Source organism: Spermophilus citellus (genome assembly GCF_964194105.1).
Source record: "Spermophilus citellus genome assembly, chromosome: 2".
In the NCBI taxonomy this organism is placed as follows: Eukaryota; Metazoa; Chordata; class Mammalia; order Rodentia; family Sciuridae; genus Spermophilus; species Spermophilus citellus.
The window spans coordinates 241,045,990-241,073,323 of record NC_138183.1 but is presented as its reverse complement, the minus strand read 5'-3'; the positions used below and the strand labels follow the sequence as shown (position 1 = coordinate 241,073,323).

Here is a 27,334-nt window from a genome sequence, read left to right as displayed (position 1 = left end):
TCTATGTTTAGGAATGCTAAATCTGTGATTATTTTTTTTCAAATATATAATTTTATAGGGTATATTTTCATTTTAAGAAACGTAAAGTTAATAATAATCATAATTTCAAACATGGAGAGTCTCATTTACTACATATCTTCTTGTGTATTTGTCTCACAGAATGGTTAATTAATTCAAAAGAAAGAAACAAAAAAAAATTAAGTACTTGGTATAGAGAAAATAATTTGAAGCCATAACAATCTGCTCATTTTATCTTTGGATTAAAGTTACATTATTATTAATTCCAGAATACTGCTATTATTCCTTTTTAAAAACTATTATAACTTGTTTTTTATGTGCATTCTGTGAAATATTCATACAATTGCAGCTTGTAGACCACAATTGTGCATTTAAAAATACATGATTGGTTGTCTCTCCTTCTGGAGATGGCCTGCATTCTTCTTTGAATTCATATTCCTTTTCTTTACCCCAGGGGCATCCTCTCTTGAAATTGTCCCCTTGAAAATGTACCTATTTTCCTAAATAAATCTCTGTCTATACCTTTGAATAAAACACGATCAAACTCTTCTTTTTAACTGTTTAAAATTATATATAGTTCTTTTCTTTTAAAATCATAATGCTGTTTCATATATAAGATTTTGTCCTAAAGAAATCTACTTGTGAAAGTGTGTTTATTTCTCTCCGTTTTTCTTCCTTCCTTTATTTTTCTTTCTTTCTCCCTCTGCCTGCGAACCTCTCTCTCTCTCTCTCTCTCTATCTCTCTCCCTCCCCCCTCCCTCCCTCCCTCCCCCCTCCCTCCCTCAATCCCTTTCTACTGTTGTTTGGCAGTACTAGTAATAGAGCCCAGGGTTTGTCTAGGAATGAGCTACATGAATTACATCTGTAGCCTTCCTGTTTTATGATTTTGAACTTCAGAATGTGTCCCATCAAGCTGCCAAGACTGGTCTTAATTTAGTCTCCCAAATAGCTGGGTGTTGCTCCCCTGTTCAACTGCTTGTCTTTCATTACATGATCTTATTATATATCCAAATATGTTAAATACAAAAAATATCATTTAAGATTTTTAAGAGAGTAAAAACAAAACTTTAAGCCAAGGTTTTGGAATTTTTTCTCAAGAAGTACTAGGAAACTGAAAATTATCTAATCTTTGTGCTTTAAAATAAGTCATGCTTTTCTGTTTTGGCTTGCAGCTTTTACTTCTCTGGCACATTAAGATGTGATTGTTAAATGAAAACAATGCAGACAATGAGGCACTTGATGAAATTTTATTGAAAAGACTTTTAGTAAACATCATCAGTGCAAATCTTTCCACATTCTCATTGTTTTTGATCTACTGATCTCCTTTCTATTTTTAATTAATCCATTATAATTATATATAGAAGTGGAATTCATTGTGACAACACACACACACACACACACACACACACACACACACACACACACAGCAGCAGCAGCAGCAGCAGCAGCAGCAGCAGCATAATTTGTTTGATTTCATTCTCCAGAACATCGTGTTTACCAGCTTCTTCCCTTCCCCTCAAACCCATTCCTCTCCACTGTTTTCCAGTCTATATTCATTAGATCCTTTTTTTTTTCCTCCTACGATCAACATATTAGAGAAAATATTAGAGACCCTTGGCTTTGAGAGTCTGTTTTTTTTTTAACATAATGTTTTCCAATTCCATCCATTCATAAGAAAATAACATTCTTTATGGCTAAATAATACTTCCTTGTGTATTGTGACAATTTTTCTTTATCCATTCACTTTTTGATAGTGCCCATCAACAGAAATGCAGTATTGGGAACTAGAGCAAAGTAAAGAAAAATGGTGATGTTAGGGGTTGGATATCATAAAGATAGAAGGAAGATCAGTGGACTAGGAGATTTAGGGGGAAGAAGGTGGGAAAGGAAGGAAATGAATAATTAATTTTCTGAAATTATGATTTGTACATATATAAATATATCAACTTGAGTCCCATCTTTAAAGACCAGTCAAAAATACAAAAATGTGTGGAAGAGAGGCCAATAGAATAGAAGAAGGAAAATAGAAGGAAGAAAAAGGGAAAAGGGCAGGCACTGGGGGCTGAAATAAAGTAAATTAAATTTCATACATGTATGATTAGGTTATACTGAACCCAACTATAATGTATAACTAAAATGTACCAAAGGGAAAAAGAAAGAGATTCAAGGCAGCACCAAAAACGCACCTAAAATACTGATTGTGGGTTTACTACTGGGAAAATATTCCTAATTATGAACCACAAGATCTTATTCAGATGAAGTCTAGCTCCTGGATCAGTGAAATCCAGGCCCCTATGGGGCAGACCTGCCAGATATTTTCTCTGCCATTGTGAATCCAACCAAGATAATAACAGCTTCTATGACAGCCCACCAGTACTCAAGCTGGCCTTGCAGAAATGTTGCTGAGTGAGATTTGGTCTTTACAATTGCTTTAATAAAGTTGGCCATGATACTTTGTCACGTTCCTCATGACAAAAACACTCAGGTTCACTCCAGAGGAACTGGGCTGCACGAAATAACCACACAAGAGAGAGAGATACCCTTTTCTTTGGGGGTCCTGTGATGGCTCCTCTGACCTTAAGGGTCCGCAGAAAGAGAGACAGGCAGCACGTGCTGACCCTTTTATTGAGGTAAAGCCATTCAAATGAGGCAAAGGGTCAGATTTCAGGGGGTTGAGTCTGGCTTCATGATGTCTGCTGTCAGCAGTTGACTGACATCTAGGAAGGTCACACCTAAAGGCAGAGCAAGAGAGGAGGACACACAAAGGGTGTTTCCATGAAACTTTCTATCCCAAATAGGGCAAACGGGTAATATCACAAAGGAACAGGTGAGAGTAACTGGACCCATGGGGCTGTAGGAAGGCACGCCTACATCTGAAGACACATCGTGCTACTTTGAGGTTCTGGCAATCAATATCCAAGTCACTAGGAAAGTGACCGACAGAGTCTCTTTCAATCATGGGAAGGAAAATGCCAGTCATTCAGTGAAACCACCTCTCACAATACCTTTTCTCTTGATACTCATCTCCTGAAGAAAGTTGTCATTAGCAATAAGAGTCAGATCCTTCTCTACCTGCTCACTTCATGTCAAAGTTCTTTAGATCTGGAAACATAACACATTTGTGACCAAAATTCAAAATTCTTTCAGAATGACAAATTTCTCTCCTTTATGTATACTATAATAACTCCAACAGTGGTAACTGTGACATATACTCTGAGGAACAAAGATGTCATGATGACCTTGAGAAAATTGATGACTTAATATTTAGTGCATTCAATACATATTTGAACCCATTATAACACAAGTCTTCCTGCAAAATCAATAGTGTTTTTTTTTTTCATTTTCCTTGTTTTAAAATGATTATTTCACATGATGTCATTAGCTTGTGAAAAGAAAAGGGAGTGGGGAGTCATTGGAAACTATTGACTATGGACTTACGTTTTTAGATAACTTATCGTATAACATAGTGAATTTGCTTATTAATAATTTAGGAATCCTCAAGGAAAGATTAAAAGAATGAACTCAATAACAATACTATACAGTATGAGGGGATTGGTGATGAGTCTTTCACATGTCTTCATTCCCTAAAATTCTAAACTTAGCAGGAATGGAGACAGATTTTAGGAAAAAAAATGCAACAGGTTACTGGACAAGTTCAAGATTTTCTCTATATTTCTCCATTCTGCTTCTCTGGACCTAAGAGTATGATCCTCTCTTTGTAGGATACATTTCCTATATGGCAGAGTCATAATTAGTGACATCCAAAGATTTTTTACCTTGTTCTTTTTAATGCAAAACAATTCTAGATACATATTTCCTGCTTAGAAATACAATACATATAGGATTATTCCATCTTATTTAGACTGGATTTATCCATCCCCTCACAATGATTTCATTTTTTCATTTTTTGGTAAGAATGTTAAGGAGAATTAAAATTTAAATCATGGGGATATTAGTGCAATTGAATTATTTTCTGTATTTTACTGCTTTAAAAGATACTTAGGGGGCTGGGGATGTTGCTCAAGCAGTAGCGCGCTCGCCTGGCATGCGTGCAGCTCGGGGTTCAATCCTCAGCACCACATACAAACAAAGATGTTGTGTCCGCTGATAACTAAAAATAAATAAATATTAAAAAAATTTAAAAAAAGATACTTAGGAGGTTTTACTTAAATCCTTATACTGTGTGACTAAACAAAAGCTAAAATTAAGGACCCAGAGACTTGAATTTCTACTAAATGATGGACATGTCACTGGATGATTTATTAATTTAAAAAAATGAAAAAAATATACAACCTGAGGGTTTTGGTTTTTGTTTGCTAGGATTTTTTATTTGTTTTGTTTTTAAGTTTATTTCTCCATTATGTTATATTATGTGTTCTTACTCTTTTCTACATAGTTATATGGAATGCATGTTTCAGCTACTTTTGTTGTTGTCCTCATAGGCATCATCTCACTGTCAAAATATTCTAAAAATCACAAATTTAATAAGGCAATAGTTTTAGAGGAGAGAATATTCAGAACACTGACAGATGGCAATTGTGGCTACAACATAGTACACATGCATGGAATAACGGAAGAAAGGTACAATATTTGGCTTTTTAATAATTTTGAATTGCTCTTTTCATATTTTTTATTGCTACACAGCAAATCAAATCCAGAGGTGTAGTTTAAAACAACATCACTTTGTTGTGTTTCAAAATGTCTGATAAAAATATCCTGAAATTCATTTGACCAAATAAGAGACACATAAGGAGACATAACCAAGGAGATCTTAGCAAGAAAAGTGAAGCAGGAGGGATCTCAATACCAGACTTCAAGTTATACTGCATAGCTATAGCATCAAGAACACCATGGTATTGGCACCAAAACAGTGAAAAAGGACAATGGAATAGAATAGAAGACAGAGACAAATCCATGTAAATACAATTATCTTATACATTTTTGTTCAAAAGGTGCCAAAAACATTGGAAAAAAGGTGGCTTTTTTAATAAATCATACTGGAAAAAATGAAAATCTGGAAATCAATATGTAGCAGAAAAGTTTAATGCCTATCTCTCAACCAGTACAAAATTCAACTCAAGGTGGAACAAAGATGGAGATTATTAGAGTGGTGACCCTGAATCTGCTAGAAGAAAATGTAGGCCCACCTCTCCAACATGTTGGCATAGGAACAAACTTTCCTAACAAGATTCCTAAAGCACAAGCAATAAAATATCAATAAGTGAGATGGCATCACATTTAAAACTTCTGTATGTCAAAGAAAACAATTGAGAGCTTGAAAAGAGAGCCTACAGAATGGAAGAATTTTTTTTTACCTTTTCCTCAGGACATTAGTATACAGAATATGGAAAGAACCCCCAAAATTAAAAACCAAAACAAACAAACAAACAAACAAAAAATCCCCTAATCAATGAAGGGACAAACTAATTGAACGGACATTTCTCAAAAGAATCATCCACAATTCAACAAATATATGAAAAATGTTTAAAATCCTTAACAATTAGGGAATGAAAATCAAAACTACATTGAGATTTCATCTCACTCTTCAAAAAGGCAATCATCAAGAATACAAAAAATAACGAATGTTGGTGAGAATGTGGAAAAAAAAGATACACTCATATGTTTTTGTTGGGACTAGTAGTTAGTGCCACCACTTTGGAAACAAGTGTGGTGATTCCTCCAGAAACTAGGAATGAAACCACCATATGACCAAGCTATCCCATTATTCAACATATATTTGAAAAATTTAATCTCAGCATACTAGAGTTATGCAGCCACATCAATATTTAAAGCAGCACAATGCACAGTAGTGGAGTAATGGAGCCAACTAGGTGTCCTGCAAAAGATGAATGGATAAAGAAAATGTGGTATATAAACACAATGGAGTTTATTCAGTTGAATGACATTATGGCATCTATTGGTAAATGGATGGAACTGAAGACCATCATGCTAAGTGAAGTAAGCCAGTCCCCAAAATTCATAGGTTGAATGTTTTCTCTGATATGTAGAATTTAATCCAAAACAAGGGAATGGGGGGTAAAAAAAAAAGAGAGAAAAAAATAACAAATAGAAAGAAGGAACTTTATCAAAAATAGAAAAAAATATCAGTATAATAGACAAAGGTAATGAGTAGGTGGAAAAGGGGCAGGGAAAGGGAAAACCAATGAAATGAAATTGGCTGAACTTCCATATGTGCATGCATACATATGGCATGGTATGGCATGGCATTGTGTGTGTCCACAGGGCACTAATTAATAAATAAAAGAATAAAGTGTAAATGAATTGAAAAGTGATTTGTGGAGTGGAGGGCAGAGAGTGGGAAAAGGGAGGAAGTGATGAAGATTGAATTGAACCAGATTGTGTTGCATGCTTTTGTGATAATGTCAGGGTGTGTCCTGGTATTGAAGATAAATAAATAGATTTTTTAAAAATTAAATGTCAGGATTTTCTCTGCATAACTGCCTTCTTCAGGACTCAGCTGGGTGATTTTCCTTTCCACATGACATTGAATGCATTCACTTGTGAGTATTCAGATGGTTCCTTGTCTGATATGGAATGTTTAAAATGAATTTAAGTTTATATTATGGAATCACACTGTGCATTATGAACATAAAAAATTTCATTGTTGTAAATTACATACTGATAGGGAGAAAATTTAAGCAATTACCTAAGTAGATTAACAAAATTATTTCATGTAAAATTTTGGAATAAAATATACAAAGCAATGGGGTTGAGCTAGATGTAATATCTGAGATTGTGTGATAGAAGGTTAAAGAACATGTACCTATCATGATGGCACCGAAATATAATCTTAATCTCACTATTAGGAGTCCAAGATAGAAATAAACTCTCTCATGTTAAATGAAAAAGAATGAAAGAAGATGAAGTACAGTCTGAGAAGAGTGAAAAATAAACAGGAGAGGGAGTGTTCTACATTCACTAATCCAGGTACGTAGCACACATGTTGATGAAAATAAGGAAGGGATTGTGTTTTATTTCATGGGCTGGAAAATACTACAATTAAGAACAAAACTTTGAAATACATCTTTCACTACTGGGGAATCAAGAAAATGTAATTAAGTATGAAACAAAAAAAGTTGTCAATAGTGTAGAAAACATTGTTTTTTAAAAAATACTTTTTAAAATACAAATTGTCCATAAAAATCTATACAAGGTTCTCCAGGTACTTTATATACTTAAATACAAACTTTTTTTAAAAGTATGTAATTTCGAAGTTAATGCACATAATCTTCAAGACCGCATTATGATAAAAATATGTTCAACAAACTGGAAATGAACAAAAAAATACAAAAGTAATGAAAATATAGATTATAAGCAAAGTGTGAAACCAGTAATGAATCACACAAAATCATCCAGAGACAATGACACACAAGGAACAGATTACGTAGGTACACAAATTTGATTAACTCAGGATTCTCATGAGAAACTTATTAGCAAGAGAAGCAGAGTACGAGAAATATAACTGATACAGGAGAAGTTGTTCCCCAGAGTAAGCATGGCTATTTCTATTTAAGAGCAAAAGTATGTAGAATTTCTTACACTGTTAGAAAGAGAAGCCCTCAAAGAGTGATTGATTAAAAGTCACTTGTCATCCCACAGATTACTTCATGCAAATCTATAAAGGTGAGCTGCAATTGTGCTATTAGACTTCTTTACTTAAGGATAGCTCTAACTCTGATGACCAAGATTCATTTGATAAAGTAGAAAAGCACAAAATTCTGAGATCTTTATGAAATAATTCTCTAATGTAAGTCTCATATCTTTTTTTAACTTTTTCTTATCCTAAATTAAATTAAATATATATCAGAAAACATTAATGATAATAAATAAGGTAATTTATCTCAGATAACCTTGAAGACTAATGCTAGTAGAACTATGGAACTTGAGAAGAGAGTTTAACACTTTTACTATCTGTATATTATTTCTAAAGCATGAAGTGAAGGGGTTAAATGGAGTGCAGTATTCACTGTTTTATGAAGTTAGGGAAATATGTAATTATTCATTTTGGGAAGCTGGAGATCAAGAACAAAGTACTTATTAAGAACTGTTAGGCTTCTTCACAGATGAGGTATTAATATGGAGAGTTTGTTTTCATTTTCTCTTGTTTTTATCCCCATTAGTGTGTTCTGACCATTGACATAACCTGACTAAATCATAGATGGGTTTATTTAAAGTTGTACTTTTAAAAATGGGGTGAAGGAAAAAATAGGGAAATAAAGTTTCATTTGATTACAAAAGCATCACATGAAGGAGGAGAAACTTACATAGATAAGAAAAAAATGTGAAGAAATAGTATTAAGTATTACTCATGTTTATTAAGTTAAGGCTTAGTTAATGTATTTGACACATTACAGTAATTGTTAATGGGGAAATCAAATGAACATCAAGCTGGGTTAATGTTTTCATATCAGCATAAGTGATTGGAGATATTGGTACAAAACGATAATAGCCCTCTTTAATTCCTCATTTAAAAAAAGTTGATTTAGGAAACTTTATTCTCGTTAATAAAAAGAGAGGAGTTAAAATTCATTATGAATAAGATTTGATGGAAAGCTTCAAGAGCAAAGCTTTGAATTGAAAGAAGATAGAATATTACTACTGATAAAGGGGGGAAAACTGTATACTCCCCCCCCAAAAAAAAACTATATAAAAGGACTGTAACATAATCCTGCCCTTAAGGATGAAATAATAAATAATATTTCTCCATGTACCTCTGCAAAATGAAACTCACTTCTCACACTTCTCAGTACTCTTAGTGTCTGTTAATAAAATCTGATTAAATACATTAGATTTTTTTCTTGAATTGATTTTAACTGCATATCAAGTAATTCTGAAATAACAAATGTCATCCCATGGAGCCAGGGAAAACAAGGTCGTGGTGGAAATTCTTTAAGAGATAAGTGCTATTTTTCCTTATGTATCTAAGTCAGGTAACATAAAATATCAATGCATTTCACAATGTGAATAATTAATCACACAATTTACCATGCCTACAGATGGAGAGCAGATTAAAGCAGAAAAATCAAATACAACTATGGTGATGGAATTCATTCTTTTGGGGTTTTCGGATACTCCCCATCTCCAGTGGATGCTTTTTGGGATATTTTTATTGCTATATTTGACTATTCTGACTTGCAATAGCATTATTATACTGATAACACAAACTGACTCTTCTCTTCAAACTCCTATGTATTTCTTCCTTAGCAATTTTTCCTTTGTGGAAATCTGTTATGTAACTGTCACTATCCCAAGAATGCTCATGGACTTTTGTACACAAAAAGGAAATATTTCTTTGTATGCCTGCTCTACACAAATGTGTTTTGTCCTCTTGCTTGGAGGCACAGAGTGCCTCCTCCTGACAGCGATGGCCTATGACCGCTATGTGGCCATTTGTAACCCTCTACACTACCCTCTGGTGATGAGCCACAATGTCTGCATGCAGCTGGTGGCTGCCTCCTGGGTCACTGCAATTCAAGCTGCAATTGGACTGACATACCTAATTTTCTCTTTGCCCTTTTGTGGATCTAACAGAATTAATCACTTCTTCTGTGATATTCCTCCAGTCCTCCAGCTTGCTTGTGGTGACACCTCCATGAATAACATAGCTGTCTACATGTCGTCCATGATGTTTTTTCTGGTTCCATTTCTGTTGATCTCTGCCTCTTATGGCAAAATCATCTCCAACATTCTAAAAATGTCATCAGCCAGAGGGAGGAATAAAGCCTTCTCCACCTGCTCTTCTCACCTGACAGTTGTGGTCTTGTTCTATGGAACAGCTAGTATCACTTACTTGCAACCCAAGTCGAATCAGTCCAAGGGAACAGGAAAACTGTTGTCACTTTTCTACACCATTTTGATCCCAACTTTGAATCCCATCATATATACTCTGAGGAACAAGGATATCACCATGGCACTGAGGAAACTACTAACTAAGTTATTAACATAAGGCAAAGACTTGAAAACTAATGATTTTCTATTACTTTCTTATGTAACTACAAAAAAACCCCAGCTTTGTTCTTATGCTTTTAAATGATGATGATTAATATTGTGATAACTACTACATTATGCCTAGGGCCTTTGATTATAAAGTTTAGGTAAGGTATATATGTAATAAAAACATAAATAATCCTATTGCAAGTATGTAATTTGAAGATCAATATTTCCTTATTTCCTTCCATGGTTAAGTACTGAGTTAAGTGATTTTTTGAGAATCACAATGGAAAATGATTGCATGTGTCATATAACCAAGAAGTATACACTATACACATGTTCTAGGATTATGTTTTCAATATTCACTTTCTTTCTCATGAATATGGTTCCATTCTGTAACCTCAATGTTGGATTTAGCCAATTAAAAATGGCAGAAATATTTTAAGAGGGTGGAAGAAGGGAGTCATGATTTTTAAAAATTTTTGTGTTTTTGCATTATCCCATTTTTATATTTCTCTGTCCATATTGTTTTAAAACTAAAACTTCTTAGGATGTTTGCTCCTCCACTGTCCAGATATTATTGTGTCCTAGTCACCTCCCTCCCTCCCATTGTAGCTCTGGTCTTGTTTTGGTAATATCTCTTTCCTAAGAGATTTTTCTTCAATAATACAGTTGTGTAAGTATAGTGGGCTGGTTCTTAGTGCCTCAAAATACATCTACATCTGGAATGTAAAAATAGGACTGAATCTGAAAATAAGTGATTGGTAGATAGAGTTAAGTAAGCCTATTAAAATTAGATCACTAAGGTTTAGGATGGGCATCAAATCCAGTCATCAGTATTCTGATGTGAGAAGGAAGGCAGAAAATATTTTAAAAACATTCATGAACAGAAGAACATGACATGAAGGCAGAGGGAGAGATTGGTGTGATTCAGTCCTCAACAAAGGCAGAGAAATGTCATCAAAAGCCGGAAGAAGAAGGACGCTATGCTAGCTTTCAGGATAAGTGAGGCCTTGAAGAAGTGTGATTTTTGACTCTGGCTATAACAACTGTGAGTGATGTATTTTCTTTTTTTTTTTTACAACCAGTTTGGGAGAATTTATTGATGAAAATCCAAGTAATTAGTCTGGCATATAAACATTGCATTCTTTAAATTTCTTTTATTTGACTCCCGTGGAGTTAATTTTCTGCATTTCCAGGACACAGTTGATTTGTCATCTCTTATCCCTGGCTTCAATTTTTGCTTCCATTTGGGGCAATAATTTAACACTTTTTTTTCTTTTGATGAAAACACTTATTTTTACATTAAGTAGAATCAGTAGAATCTCATCTTGCAGAAATAATATGTCCAAGAATTATTACAATTATGTATTTGCTCAAGAAACTTAAAAGACAGGTTCAGATTTCTTTTTAAATAATGAAAATCACAATTGGTAGTGAAAGGTAGGCATTGTGAATTATAGCACACAGTGGGGTATGTCTACCCCTGTGATATTGCTCAGCCACTCATGACAATGCTCTGGAGTGGCTGCATTAAAGAAATTCCCACTGCCCTAATATGAAAGAAGAAAATTGTATATCCCACCATATCCATCCAATTAAGAAAAGGTTTATCTTATAATATTGCCAGATCATTTTTCAAAAATTTTTTATATGTCAGTGTCAATATTAAACCAGAAAGAAACACACTCTTCTACTGTTTTCTCTCACTTGTTTATGCACAGAGTGCACTCATAAAGAATTTATTTAAAGGAAAGTTCAATAAAATTAAGGGACAAGGCAAGTTAGTGTCTGAAATCTGAAAGACTATCAGCTCCAGGATATTCCCAGGATTTCTTTGGTCCCACATACCAGGCTGTACTCTTGCATGAAGACAAGTGGACTGCACAGAGCATCTGGACTTCTATAATGAGAAAGAGGAGTTGAGGTGAGGCTAATCTCTCTTGATTATGTAACTAATCCAAGTGATCAAATTCACTAGGACAGTTGGTGACTAACAATAAAGACAGTGACTGAGATCACTAGTTATTTTCGATCTTACATAGAATAGCTCAAATGCCACTAGTATTAAATGAGTAAAATCTAGTTATGTAGGCATAAGCAGATATAATGATAGAGCTTTTCCCCTACAGAGTGAAGATCAAATCTATATACACGATGGCAATGACCATGTTCAACACTGTTTATGCTACTGCAATAATTTTTCTAATGTTGCATTACACACAACCTCAAATTTAGCAATATAAGACAAATATGTTTTCATATATTCTGCAGTTTATGGTGCTGGGTGGATGGTTTCTGGGGCTGCCTTGGATCTAAAAAGCTGAAATCAACATAGCTGGGTCAAGCTCTTATCTAGAGGATGAGGGGAAAACTCTGTTTCATCTCAGTTAGGTTTTTAGCAGAATCCATTTCTTTGGGCATTTAGACTGAGGTACAATTTCCTGGCTGGATTTTAACTGGGGGCTGCATCTTGGCTCCGAGAAACAAACTGCACTATATGTCTTCTGCTGGATCCTATTTCTCTTACCGTGAATCTCTGATCTTTCTGACTTTGACTACCATACCTACATATAAAGGATTTATGTGATTTAAACAGATCCACATGAATAGTCTCCAATTATTAATCTCAACTGATATTAGATCTAAATTATTCATGCAAAATGAGTTTACATTAGTACTTTTTTGTACAAATAGTAGATTTATGTATAAGAGGAAGCATAGTTATTTGGCAATCTATAAATCATATTTAATAGTGCTATAACACAAAAGAATAAAAACAAAAAATGATGAAACATAGTAAAGCAAAAATAAAATAATTTAAAAATGAAATTACTAAATATTTGTCAGAGAAGTTCTCTGAAAAACTTATTATATTTGAAATAGTTAAGTAAACTGTGCCAAGTTTTATTGAAAGAAAGACTATAAAGAAACTATGATCATAACTAACAAACAACAGAAAATGTAATCTCAGAAGCTAAGAATTATGTTTGTTTAAAACATAACAGATTATTTTGTTTGTATATATCCATATATATTTATATATAAACATACATATTATATACATATATACACACCTACACACATTACTGGAACTAAAAATAACAAAAATAAATACATGGAATTCCAGAAAATATTAATCTCACATATTAAAATATATAAAACAAGCAAACCAAACATGAAATAGTAAATACTATCTGAACTAGAATGGAAATGAGCAACTATTGAAAATTAAGTAAATTTCAGAAAACTTACACAATAAGTAATAAAATAACTTGAAGGAAATTTAGGAGGAAAGAAATAAATTCGTACCAATAGCATGTGCAGATGATAAGAATATCATAATTAAAGTATATAAACTTTCTCAAATCAATCACAGATTTAAAAAAATAGAATAATTTTTTTGTGTGTATTCAAGAGAGAGAGAGAGAGAGAACTTTTTAAGCAGATATAACAATGTGTTACAATGTTGCAGAAATTCAAACCATGGATATAATTTTACAACTAATAAAGGAATAAATGACACAATTGAGAGCTCCACAGGTGGACACACCTAACATGTGGAAACACTTGATTATCAAAAATGTTAGCTCTGCAGAATAGTGCAGAAAAATTGATTTTTATTAAATTATTCTATTAAAATATTCTAAAGTCGATACAAAAGTACAAAAGAGATCTTGATTCATACTTTACCTAATTACTCATAAAACAATTCTTGTAGTTTGTAAATTTGAATATTAAACATAACAAATTTTTTCAAAGATAATCTGATATGATTTTGTCAGAAGGTGTCCCCCTAAAGTAGCAGTTCATGTAGGAATATTCAGAGGTGAAATGATTGGATTGTAAAAATGTGAAGGATAAAAGAGAAAATCAATTTTATGAAGAAATAACACATTTTAAAAAGAATAAGATGTGATTTTAAGACTCACAAAATCTCACTGTGAGGAAAATAGTGACAATTGTGAAATAGTAAATATATTCACCAGTGGACAATCCAGAAAGAGATACAAATGTTTGTATTTTTTTTTTAAAGAGAGAGAGAGAGAGAGAGAGAGAGAGAGAGAGAGAGAGAGAGAGAGAGAGGAGAATTTTATTTTTAATATTTATTTTTTAGTTCTCGGCGGATACAACATCTTTGTTGGTATGTGGTGCTGAGGATCGAACCCGGGCCGCACGCACTCCAGGCGAGCGCACTACCAGTTGAGCCACATCCCCAGCCCAAATGTTTGTATTTTAATAAAGATGCTGGGATAAATATGGGCAATGGAAAACATTTTCACTGAGTATTGCAGAAGTAATCAAATATCTGCACAAGGAAAAGTAAGCCTCAATCTTTTCATCATGTCTTATATCAATACCAAATGGATCATAGACATAAAGGTGAAATGTACATGATAAAATGATCTAGAAGAATTCAGAAGACAAAACCTGTGAGGTACTGTGGTGAAATATTTGTAAAGACAGCTCAAGGGGCTGGGATTGTGGCTCAGTGGTAGTGTGCTCGCCTAGCATGTGTGGGGCCCTGGGTTCCATCCTAAGCACCACATAAAAATAAATGAATGGAATAAAGGTATATAAAGAAAGACAGCTCAAACACACACCTTACAAACATACAGATATGGAACTACCTAAAATATATATTTTTTCAAAAGATAGCATTAATCAATTATTGCTCACACATATTTCAATTGAAGTATTTGCATTCAGAGTGCATCAAGAACACTTGCCATCCAATAAGTAGATACCTAGTAATAAATGAACAAAGCATTAAAGGAACACTTTAATTTTCACAAAAAGTTAATTTAGTGTAAAATAATTCTATTTCTTGAAAAGGCTTTGACCCCCACCCCTGATCTTGGAGACATTCCAAGCAAAGTGCGTATATGGGAGAAAAACAGTGGCATATTTTGCTATGGAACTGGATGATCTGGATCTGGATGAATGGTGGGGAATCAGCAGAGTACAGAAGGCAAATCTACATCCCCCACTAATGCATTTAAAAGAAGTGGTTTGAGAGACTAACTTTCTGGAAAGTAATAGTGGACAAGTAAGTGGTATTTCACTGCCAGGAATTTCCTTCCTCATGGGGAAAGTTCTATGCCAATGAGAGGCTGAGGAAAAGTAGAGTCCATCTAGGAAACACAGCATTGCAAAATGAGCCTGAATGACTGCCAAAGAGAAGCAGTCCTCTAGAAATTAAATTGATACATGAGAGAAGATGTTCCCCCAGGAACATGACTACTGCTATTTAAGAGCAATCCGTGTTTGCATCAAGCAAAAATATTGTTGAATTACAATTACTTCCTCAGAGAAAGAAGAGCTTAAAAAGTTTCTAGATTAAAATTGACTGACATAGACTGCTTCATGCACATTAATAAAGGTATGGTGTAGTTATGCTACTAATACATTTTATTTAAGAATATTTTAAATTCGAGGATCAATAATAATGTACTAGAGCAGAAAACAATAAAATTGTGTCTATGAAATGATTAATTCAAGTAACTCATATATTTTAACTTTGTTAATTATATACTTAAATAAAATAAGATGCATGTCTAATAATGACAATTACATTTACAATCACCAAAATTATTTAAGATAATCTTGAAAACAACTACTAACAGAAATGTGTAACTTGAAGGAGCAGCATCTGATCACTTCTATCTATCAATATATTAATTCAAAATCATAGATTAATGGGGCTCAATTGTGCATAGGTATAATAGATTTAAGAATATAAGAAATGTAGAAAACTCATTTGGGAAGTTGGAAAACAAGAATTGGGAAAATGTGATGGGAATTGTCTTGTAGTGCTGACTGCATCATAGGGATGAAATTAACAAGGACATTTTTATTTTTTATTTCCTTGAATCACTTGAGTGAATAAAATTTAGTGTCAAACACAGCAGAACTTGTAAAAAGATAACATTATGAAAGGAAAAAAAAGAAAGGGTGCTATATTTGTTTACAAGACAATTAATTGACAATGGAGAATCTCACACAAGAAAAGAAATACAAAAAAAAAATAGTGTGTGTAATATGTCATGTGTATTTATTAACTAAAAGGATAATTATATTTACTATTTTCTTCTGTGCTGCTAGGTACCAAATCCAGAGCATCACCCATCATTGAGATTCATCCCCTTCTGAATTGATGATTTGAATTCACACTACCATAGTTGTTATTAGGGAAAATAAATGAACAACATGTTGGAATTTAGGTTCCCATATTTAGCATAAGCAATAGACTGATACATAAATCAGAGCAATAATAATTCATATTTATTTACTCAATAATAATGAATTAGTTTAAAAAGTTCGTTTTTTTAGAGTTTAAACAAAGACTTACAGTTCATTTTGAATAATAATTAAAGAAAGAGTTTTAGGGAAATATTTAGGACTAAAAATGATATTAGAATACCAATGAAGAGATAATAAAATAAACCCAGGAATATCAATATAAAACACCTTAACATTATTTTCCTTTTCAGAGTGAAATGATGAAAATTTATTTCTCAAAATTATACATTTGATTTTATTTCCTGAATAGATTTTAAATGCATATCACTTGATCTCTGAAATTTGAAATTTTAAGTAGTAGATACAAAAACAGATAATGGTAGAAATGATTGATGAGATTATAAAAGTGTATTTATGGACTAAACTCCAGGTATCATAAGAGATCAATGTGGTTCAAGATAGGAATAAATTAACCATGTTAAATTTACCATATCTGCAGGTGAAGAGCCAGTTAGAACAGGAAAATCAAATACCACTACATTGATGGAATTTGTTCTTTTGGGATTTTCTGATATTCCTCATCTTCAGTGGATGATTTTTGGAATATTCTTATTCTTATATTTCACTATCTTGATGTGCAATAGCATTATTATACTGATAACAAAAACTGACCCTGCTCTTCAAACTCCTATGTATTTTTTTCTTAGCAACTTTTCAGTGTTGGAAATCTGTTATGTAACAGCCACTATGCCAAGGATGCTCATGGACCTTTGTACACAGAAAGGAACTATTTCCTTTTATGCCTGTGCTACACAAATGTGTTTTGTCCTCTTGCTTGGAGGCACAGAGTGCCTCCTCTTGACAGTGATGGCTTATGACCGCTATGTGGCCATTTGTAACCCTTTGCAATACCCTGTAGTCATGAGCCACAAGGTTTGCATACAGCTAGTGGCTGCATCTTGGGTCAGTGGAATCCCTGTTGAAATTGGGCAAACATACCAGATTTTCTCTTTGCCCTTTTGTGGGTCTAACAAAATTAACCACTTCTTCTGTGACATCCCCCCACTGCTCAATCTTGCTTGTGGTGACACTTTTGTGAATGAGATGGCAGTATATGTGGTTGCAGTACTATTTGTCATGGTTCCATTTATCTTGATCTCTGCCTCCTATGGCAAAATTATCTCCAACATTCTAAAAATGTCATCAGCCAGAGGGAGGGCTAAAGCCTTTTCCACCTGCTCTTCTCACCTGACGGTTGTGGTCTTGTTCTATGGAACAGCTAGTATCACTTACCTACAACCCAAGTCAAATCAGTCTGATGGAACAGGAAAACTGCTGTCTCTTTTCTATACCATTTTGATCCCAGCTTTGAATCCCATCATCTATACTCTGCGGAACAAGGATATCATCATGGCATTGAAAAAACTACTAACTAAGTTATTAACATGAGGAAAAGACTTGAACACTCAATAAGAATTTACTCATAGTTTTCTCATTTAATTACAGCAGGAATATATTTCAAGTATATTCCAAAACTTTAAATACCTACAATTTGAATTATTATTAGCAAACCATCTCATTTTAAAGAAAGAAAGCTTGCTTCATCAGGGCTTCCCTGAAAGCATGGTAAACATTAACCCAATGACAAGGACATCATTTTGAACATCAATCTTTCCTCTCATAATTATCTATTGAGTTTAGAGACATCAGAAAAAAAACCCATGAAAGGTAGCAAGTATATAGTGCAACCAGGGAAAAGGGTCTTGTTCTGTAATTTCTTCTACTCTTTCATTCTAGCATGTATTTGCTACCCTTCTCTGATGTTATAAGGATGGGTTTAGCCAAAGAAAAATCCCGAAAAAACTATGATTTTGGTAAAAGGAGCATTTTGTGTTTTTTAATTTTCTTATTTTTTCTTATTTTTGCATCTTTATTTCTTCTTGTATTCCAAGTCATTTTAAGTCTGTAAATCCTGTTCATGTCTCTATTTCTGGAATAGATAATGATTTCTGGTAGCTTCACTCTCTCCTATGTTAACTTAAGGATTTGTTTGTTTATAACTATAGTATTATAAGTTTGTAGATTTGTACATTTTATGTCTTGGACTGAGTGCTGGTCTTTCTAAATGTGTCTCTATCTGGACCCTAAAAATGTGATTCTGTTGGGAACAAACAGGTCTTTTAAATATAGTTAATTAAGGATTTTTAAATAAGATGTAAGACAGGCACCAAAGTGAAGGAAGTATTATCATAAGACACAGAAGACAGAAGTTTAGAAAATGGACACAGAGAAACAGAGAACATCATGTGAAGATGGAGGCAGAGACTGGAATGATTCAGGCACAAACCAAGTAAGACAAGAGCCACCCAATACTGGAAGATCAGAGGAATGATGCTCTCTTAAAGCATTTGGAGGAGGTGAAGCCCCAAACTATTCAGTTGGGACAGTGACCTTGAGAATATGAGAGACTGATATCATGTTGTTTTCGGCCACCAATTTGTGTTGATGTGGTCACTTGGGTCTAGGAATGAATTATATCATGTAAATGATGCTCTGATTAAAGTATTTTATTTAAATCAGCAAGCGTGAATTCTGTACCCAGCAAAATTACAGCTCATATATCATGCATTCTTACTTCTCTAGTTCCACCCATTTTGGCCCACATTTTTCTTATTTTATGTAAAATAAAAATAATTATCCTTTAATTTAATAAACAAAATCCATGATATATCATCTTCTAAGATTAATATATATCCCCAAAATATTCCACACATTTATTCCAATGTGTTTATGAAAGTGTATGTTTATGTTTGTCACAATCAGAGACGAATTGAAGGTAAGCCAGGTAACTTAGACTCTGTTGATGCACTGGAGTGAACACATACCTTAACTGTACTCAGCTGCTCAGGACAGTCCTTCAGGGCAGCTCCACTGAGGAAACCTCACCTCCCTGACAAGTAGAGAAGAATATAAATCTCTGCATGTCATTCCAATTAATACCTGTGAAAATTGCCAAATCAGTGATCAAATAAATGTTTCTATCAATTTGTATAAATTTTAGACCTAAAAAAAATAAATATGTTTGCTTTTTTTCTGTTGTTTTGATTATTTGGAGATTCACCATACTAAACAGAGTACATTCACAAAGACTTTTGTCTAATGACAAAAAATATTGTTCATGATATAAAGAAAAATGTAGTCAATTTTCTGGTTCTGAGAGACACTCAGTATCAGGAAATTCCTAACTTTTCCCTTTTCCCCATAAACCAGGCTGCATGTTTGCTTGGCATCAGATGGCCTGTGCAGGAAATCTGGACTTTAGGCTGAGAGGGTATGAGGAACTGGGGTGGGATCTTATTTCTCCTGGTCATGTCTTGTAATGACGGCCATGCTGTCAAACACATTAGGAATTTTGACAACCAGCAATAAAGAAGTGAGTGAGACCACCAGTTTTGTTTTGGACCTTCCACAGAACATCCTAAAGTACACTGTCTTATCTTAAGTAAAGGACCCTTAACTAAGCATACATAGAGTCAAAGATACCTTCTCCAGATCAAGGGCAAAACCACTCTAAAAGGGTAAAGACTAAGTTCAATGTCTTTTAAGTTACTCCTGAATTTTGAAATATTGCTTAACAAGTGACCCAAAACTCAGCATTTGAAGTAAATACAAATTTATCATCTCATAGCATCTGTGGGTCATAAGTCTGGTGCAGGGTGGCTGGTTTCTGTGATTTGGGTCTCCATGGCTAAATTTAAGGTGTGGAGGCTGTGGGGAAGAGTATTTGATTCTAGCTCAGCTAGGATGTTTGTGGAATCAAATTTCTTGTGCTGGTAAAATTCAGGTGCATTTTCCTTGAAGGATGCCAACTGGGGACCAAGTGTTAGCTCCTAGAAGTCAACTACATTGCATCCTCCTGCTTATTTTATTTGTCTCCCACTGAATCCTTAGATTACTGATTCTGACTACCATACCTAAATTTTAAGAGATTTATGTGATTCAGTCAGGCTACAAGGCTGACAAACCTAGTTAAAAGCAAATGAAGTTAGTCCTTAATGATAAGTGCAAACTGATTTTATAGCATCATATATTCTTTGAATAAGTAGGAGGAGGTGCATGCACAGGAAGAACCATAAAGTTTGAGATCATCTTAAAATTATATTCATTAAAATATAAAGGAATAAAAACAATAAAATATATGATATAAAATGTATGAAGCAACAATGTGTTTATTTTTATTTAGATGAAACTACAAGTCATAAAAAGTAATATATAGTTTTGTAAGAAAATATTAATCAAAATCCATATCTATATCTATATATATATATATAAACATCAATATGTAAGTATATACTTAATTCTAATGAAAAAAACACAATCTGAATCATCACCATTCCAAGTTTTTCATTATTATTTTGTCTATTAATTATGTTCAATTCAAGAAAATTGTATTCAATACTAAGAGTTACATGTAAATTAATTAGCTAATTTAATTAACTTTGGTACCAGGAATTGAACCCAGGGGCACTTAAACACTAAGACACATCCCCAGCAACCATGCTTTGCCTTTTGAAAAAAAAAATTTGTTTAGAGACAACAACTTAGTTATATTTCTTAGGGCCTTGCTAAGTTGCTGAGGCTGGCTTTGAACCTGAGATCTCCCTGCCCCAGCCTCCTGATTTGCTAGGATTACAGGTGGCTACCACCATACATAGCTAAGTTATCTCAATTTAGGCATTATAACAGCAAACACTGGAAATCCAAACAATGCAAAAAAAAATTGTGAGAGCTATTGCTACACCTATACCTACGGTCAGGAATGTGAAATGATAAAAACACTTCAAAAAACTTTTGATTGTGGCCTAAAATTTTGAGAAAGACATCTGCAATTTCACCCAAACTTTCCACTCCAATACATAGCCAAATAACACTTATTCTAAGTAAATGAAATGAAAACATATGCAAATATAAAATTTATTCATGGTAATATGCAACATCTATATTTATAATTACCCAAAGCTAGAAATAATAAAAAACCAGCTGAGTGAATAAAAAATGGTGGCTTATTTAGTCAATGGATTTCTATTCAAGAACCACAATTAATGAACTATGATATTCACAGAAACTTTGATGACTTTTACATTCTCACATTGAGGGAAACACTCCACATGTAAGAGTATTTCTGAATTATTATGAATGATTTGTAAATGAAGATATTCAATCAGTACTTTCTTAGGATGAAGGGTGGAGGGAAGAGGTATCCTAAACTTGCATGAGGACGTATCTGTGGAAAATAAGAATATTCTAAACCTTGATTGTGGTGATGGATTGAGAAATGTGCATATCTGATATCTCATTGAATTTTACATCTCATTGAAAATATTTTAAAGTTTGTAGTGTGGTTTGAAAAATTTACCTCATAATATCAGCATCTAAATAGCAAGCTGATAATGAAAAATAATACTGACATTGTATAAGGTGCAAGTATACCTGTCAAAATAACCAATCAAAATACATGGTCATGTGCTAGGATAGTTGTTCTGTTGTTGAAAGTGTTAATGATACACTTAAATATTAAAGGCTATGTATTACAGCATTCTATTTTGTTTTTGAAACTGTTCTTAAATATTGGTTGTGAAATGTAATAAAAGTTACTTTTAACTTCACTTTTTATTCCCAGAAATATTTGATATCGGAAAATAAATATACTGTGCTAGTAAAAACAGCCTAACACTGTTACTAGTTGGCCACATTTAAGTTGAAACAAAGAAGCAAAAATAAAAACTATATTTTGTAAAAAAAAAATTCAACAGGGCTATATTAAATTTTAAAAAATTCTGAAAAAAATTCCATAAGCAAAGAACTTAGAGAGCAAGGTTTGAAAGACTTTGACTCTTTGATCTGGAAGCAAGTTCTAAATCCCAGACTTGCTGGGGTATAAATGCAGGACAGGGTGCAGGAGGCTCTGAGTGCTGAGATATCCTGTAGAATAAATGAAGACAGAGGGTAAACAAGGTTCACTGTGGAACTGGGTGCCACAAGGAAAAGTACATGGAATTTCTTGGTACCTGGAGTAAGTGTTCTTCTAATCAACCCAGAGACAGCTGTGTATCCCAGTCACCCCATGGCATACCAGTGCAGGCTGGTAAGAATTTGTTGTTCATTGATCTCTGAACCTGAAGAGGATGACTTAGGCCATAGAGAAATTTGTTACAAAAGGTTTTAGATTTTAAGAAACTGAATTCTATGAGATCAGAGAAGGATCTGATGTGTTTGGAACAAATAATGAAACACACTATCAATGCCCAAAACTCGGGCTGTGGTTTCATGCTCTCCAACATATATCCATATGTTTGACATGAAGCAACTTCTCCAGCACCATCCTATTTAGTTGGAAAGACTAATCAGATTTCTTTAGTTATAGATCATTTTTAATCAGAGTGTTTTGTCTTATGTGTGAACTCTGACTAGTTTCCCCAATATCATCTGGGTTAAAATTAGGTGTATTATATGTTGGTGCTTTTTAAAGCATGTTTTTTTTTCTGTATGATCTTTGTTCAATTTTAAGTTATTGAGTGCTAGTTGTCCATGAGGAACTACAAAGATGGCTGAGGGAACTAGGCCATATAGTGTGGTGCAGATGGAAGTAACAGACTTTCCTAAATGCTACCTGCAAAATTGTACTGTGTAGGAAACTTTCTTATTTTGCTACATAATTGGTATATCTGACTTTTTTTTCATTTTCTTGGATATTTTCAGATGTTTTAGAGAGTGATAAATATCATTTCTAATGATAGGAAGATGATTAGATAAATCTGCTTTAATGGTGGATGGACATTCAATGTGTCACCTACTATATATAGTAAAGTCAAGGTTTTGGTAATTCATGAGTACAGTTCTCATTTTTTGTTATAAGTGAAAAAAATGATAATAAAAAAGTACAGAGAAGCAATGTAGAAACATGCAGTAGTAAATAGAAGCAGATTCAAAACATGCAAAGAATGTGCTTTTAGAAACACAGTGTCCATGCTCATGGAAATCCAAGCAGGAAATCACAAAATTGATTCCACATACATAAGATTCTAGGCTCATGGTTTGTTGTTTGAGACTCTTCTCCACACATACCTGTAAACAGTTCAAACAGGATAGGGTGTTGAGATGAAACTTTCCTCTTGTCTTTCTGCTATAATCTAGTTTAAAATATTTATTTTGGTCATAGTCTCTAGTTTTCAAACAGCTAGATACTTTTCCTGATTAGACAACATTATACAAATTTTAAAATTTCTGGGTATTTGTCATCATGGATGGTGTGCTTTAATTTCTATAAATGTTAATTTAGGGTACAGATTATCCAGTATTAAAAAGGGCCACCCCAAATATGAACAGTCAATGTAGAGAACATGTACGTGACAAAATATGTGTCCCATTTCCTAGAGACCTGGATTACCTGAATCTGAAAAAAAAAAAAAAGTAAAGAAAGAAAATCCACTTGACTAACTAAAGGCCATGTATATGGTAGAACTTGGCTTGTTTGTTTGTTTTTAACTTCTGTGGCCTGAAATGATAGACAAATAAGTGATATTTCACTGCCAGTAAATTGCTTCCTCCTGAGGTAGGCTATAGGCCAAGGATGGGCTGGGGAAAAGGATGGATCTATATCCAAAAGCTACGACCTAGAAAAATGAACCTGAATGCTTGCCAACAGAAGTTCCCTAGAAATTAAATTGGTACGTGAGAGAAGATGTTCCCCAGGGTTGGCAGGACTCTTGCTATTTAAGAGCAATGCATGTTTCCAGAAAGCAAAGCTGATATAGAATTAGAGTAAATTTCAAAGGAAAGAACTGAAAATTTTACAGGATAAGTCACTTAACACTGCATAGACTGCTTCATGCAAATCTATAAAGGTATGGAGTAATAGAGCACTTTGAGTATTTTATTCAAAGATAGTTGTAAATTAATAAAACAGAAAATCATCAAATTCTGAGATTCATATCTGAGTAAAATATTTATATAATGCATGCATATCTTAAATTTATTAATTTTAAAGTTGGACAGTATTAGATATATATAAATAATGATAATGAAATTTATAAGGTAAATGATTTATTTATACTAAAATTGAAAACAAGTAGAAAGCATTGAAATATAAAGATATTTAGTAGACATTTGACAAAAATAAAATGAAAGCTATAAAAGCTTCAAGAGTAAAGGTTTGAAGCAAAAGAAGGTGCAATATCACTACCAATACAGAGAAAAATAATAAACTCAAAAAAAAAAAAGAAATGAGAAAAAGTATGTAACATGATTCCAACCTTAAGGAAAAATAATAAACTATTATTTATCCACAATATGTTCTAAACAATAATAAATACTTCTCAATAACATTGTTATCATTACAACTCAAGTATAATAAATGAATTCAATATTAATGCTTCATTTTACCTGCTTCTGAGTTAATGCCTGATGCTTCAAAGTTTATTTCATAAAAATAGAGCATACAGATGATAAAATAATTTAAGGGATTATAAAGTATACTCATGCATCTAAGCTACATAACATAGGATATCAATGTAGTTACAAAGATAAATGAATTAACCATCTTGAATTTGCAATATCTGCAGATGGGGATCAAATTAAAACAGAAAAATCAAATTCAACAATGCTGGAATTTGTTCTCTTGGGGTTTTCTGATATTCCCCATCTCCGGTGGATGCTGTTTGGAATATTTTTACTCATTTATTTGGCTATTCTGATGTGCAATAGCATTATAATAGTAATAACACAAACTGACCCTGCTCTTCAAACCCCCATGTATTTCTTCCTTAGCAATTTTTCCCTTGTGGAAATCTGTTATGTAACCGTCACCATCCCAAGAATGCTCATGGACCTATGTACGCAGAAAGGAAATATTTCCTTGTATGCCTGTGCTACTCAAATGTGTTTTGTCCTCTTGCTTGGAGGCACAGAGTGCCTCCTCCTGACAGCAATGGGCTATGACCGCTATGTGGCCATTTGTAACCCTCTGCAGTACCCTGTAGTCATGAGCCACAAAGTCTGCATGCAGCTGGTGGCCGCCTCTTGGATCAGTGCACTTCCAGCTGTGATTGGACAAACATACCAGATTTTCTCTTTGCCCTTTTGTGGGTCTCACAGAATTAACCACTTCTTCTGCGACATTCCTCCAGTCCTCAAGCTTGCTTGTGGTGACACTTTTGTGAATGAGATGGCAGTCTATGTAGTTGCAGTGGTGTTTGTCATGATTCCATTTCTGTTGACCATCGCCTCCTATGGCAAAATCATCTCCAGTATTCTGAAATTGTCATCGGCCAGAGGAAGGGCTAAAGCCTTCTCCACCTGCTCTTCCCACCTGATGGTTGTGGTCTTGTTCTATGGAACAGCTGGGATCACGTACTTGCAACCCAAACCAAATCAATCTGAAAGAATTGGCAAACTGATTTCTCTCTTCTACACCGTTTTGATTCCAGCTTTGAATCCCATTATATATACTCTGAGGAACAAAGACATTATGGTGTCACTGAGAAAACTACTAGCTAAGGTGTTAAAATAAGGCAAAGACTTGAAAACTCAGAAATAATTTGCTAATGTTGCTCCAAACAAATGAATTTTATTACTATATTCTCAAATAATGGTAGTTAATATTTAGTAAAGATCCACATTTTATCCAGGAATCTTTGTTTTATAGAGTTTAGGTGAGGGTTTTAGTACATCAGGGGAACAAATTAACTCAATTGAAAGATCTATTTTGAATATGAATCTTTCCTCTCATGGCTAACTGTGGAGTCAAGAATCTTCCTGAGTAGCACATGAAAGATTGCTAACTATGTCATTAACCTGTGTTTAGGGTCATGTTCTGGGATAATTTTCTTTAATCTTCTCATTCTTCCAGATAAATGTGCTATTCTCCAATAGTGTGTTTGGATTTACCAGTGAAATTCCATGCAAAGATATAATAACAGACCGTGTGTCTCTTTAATCCTGAGTATGTTCCCTCCTGTACCACTCAGATTTCATTGTTCTCTGTTAACCTCAGTCCCTTATATTGTAGCTTCTAGTCTGCCTTTGGTGATATCTATTTAGTATGAGAAGTTTGTAGAATTTTCACTATCAATACCTATTTTGAGAGGGTTGGATGGCATTCTCTCAAAATATTTTATCTCTACTTAGAACTTCAAATGTGACCGTTTGTAAAAAGGATCTTTGCAGATGTACTTCAATAAGGATTTTGAAATGAGATCATCATGTTAGGAAGCAAATTCAAGGATCAGAGCCTTCATAAGATCAGGAGGCAGAAGAAGTTTAGAAAACAGAGGAAATCAGAGAAGAACATCATGCGAAGGTGGAGGCACAGACTGGAGTGATAGTGCCATGCACCAAGGAAGACAAGGGACTCCAAAGGCTGATAGGGACTGGGCATGACTCCTCACTAAAGACCAGAGCAAGCAAGTCCCCAACCACACTGTGATTTGTGAGACTGGTGAGGAGAACTGTGAGAGAGTAGTTTTGTGTTGCTGTAAATCATCCATTTAGAGTAATTTGTTAAGGCAGACATAGGAAAATAATACAGCATGTAAATGATTCTATCATTAAAGTTCTTTTATTTTAATTATCTTACATGAATTGTGTATCTTGCCTGTTCACACTGGTAAAATCCCCATTTGTATTCTTCCACACATTTGGGGAAATGCTTTGATTTTTTTTTTTTGCAAAATATTACTTATCTTTTATTTTACAAACTAGATCTAAGAAATGCTATCATATGGAAACACTATCTGCCTAAGAATTGTAACAGATCATATATATATATATATGATGTGGTAGTACTTGAAATTGAGTCCAAAAACACTCCAGCCCTGAGCTACTGCCCTACTTATTTTTATTTTTTTTTTTTATTTTGAGATAGGGTCTTCTGATGTTGCAGAGGCTGGCCTTGAAGTTGTGATCCTCCTGCTTGAGCCTCCCAGTAGCTGGGATTACAGGAATGTGCCACTGCATCTGGCTTTGAATGATTTTTTTAAAGACTTTTGGTTTTCTTTTTCTTAACAATGTAAGACCAAATTGGAGTCAAAGGGGAAGCTCTGTGCACCTAGATTAAGACCTGGAG

General features: G+C 33.8%; 3 protein-coding genes across 3 annotated transcripts; all 3 read left to right on the top strand.

Annotated features, from left to right (window-relative positions):
* Window positions 1-9,073: 9,073 nt before the first annotated feature.
* On the top strand, window positions 9,074-9,985 carry LOC308639423 (olfactory receptor 10AG1-like; the record flags this gene model as incomplete). Its single annotated transcript, XM_081277682.1, has 1 exon — window positions 9,074-9,985. The coding sequence occupies one exon, from the start codon at window positions 9,074-9,076 to the stop codon at window positions 9,983-9,985; it is 912 nt and encodes a 303-aa protein (XP_081133808.1).
* A 6,749-nt stretch (window positions 9,986-16,734) lies between these two features.
* LOC308639651 (olfactory receptor 10AG1-like) lies at window positions 16,735-17,661 on the top strand (the record flags this gene model as incomplete). Its single annotated transcript, XM_081277920.1, has 1 exon — window positions 16,735-17,661. The coding sequence occupies exon 1, from the start codon at window positions 16,756-16,758 to the stop codon at window positions 17,659-17,661; it is 906 nt and encodes a 301-aa protein (XP_081134046.1). The 5' UTR covers window positions 16,735-16,755.
* Window positions 17,662-19,591: 1,930 nt separating this feature from the next.
* Window positions 19,592-25,780, top strand: LOC308641844 (olfactory receptor 10AG1-like; the record flags this gene model as incomplete). The annotated part of the gene is made up of 2 exons (XM_081280430.1): window positions 19,592-19,649; window positions 24,834-25,780. The coding sequence occupies 2 exons, from the start codon at window positions 19,592-19,594 to the stop codon at window positions 25,778-25,780; spliced, it is 1,005 nt and encodes a 334-aa protein (XP_081136556.1).
* Window positions 25,781-27,334: the final 1,554 nt, after the last annotated feature.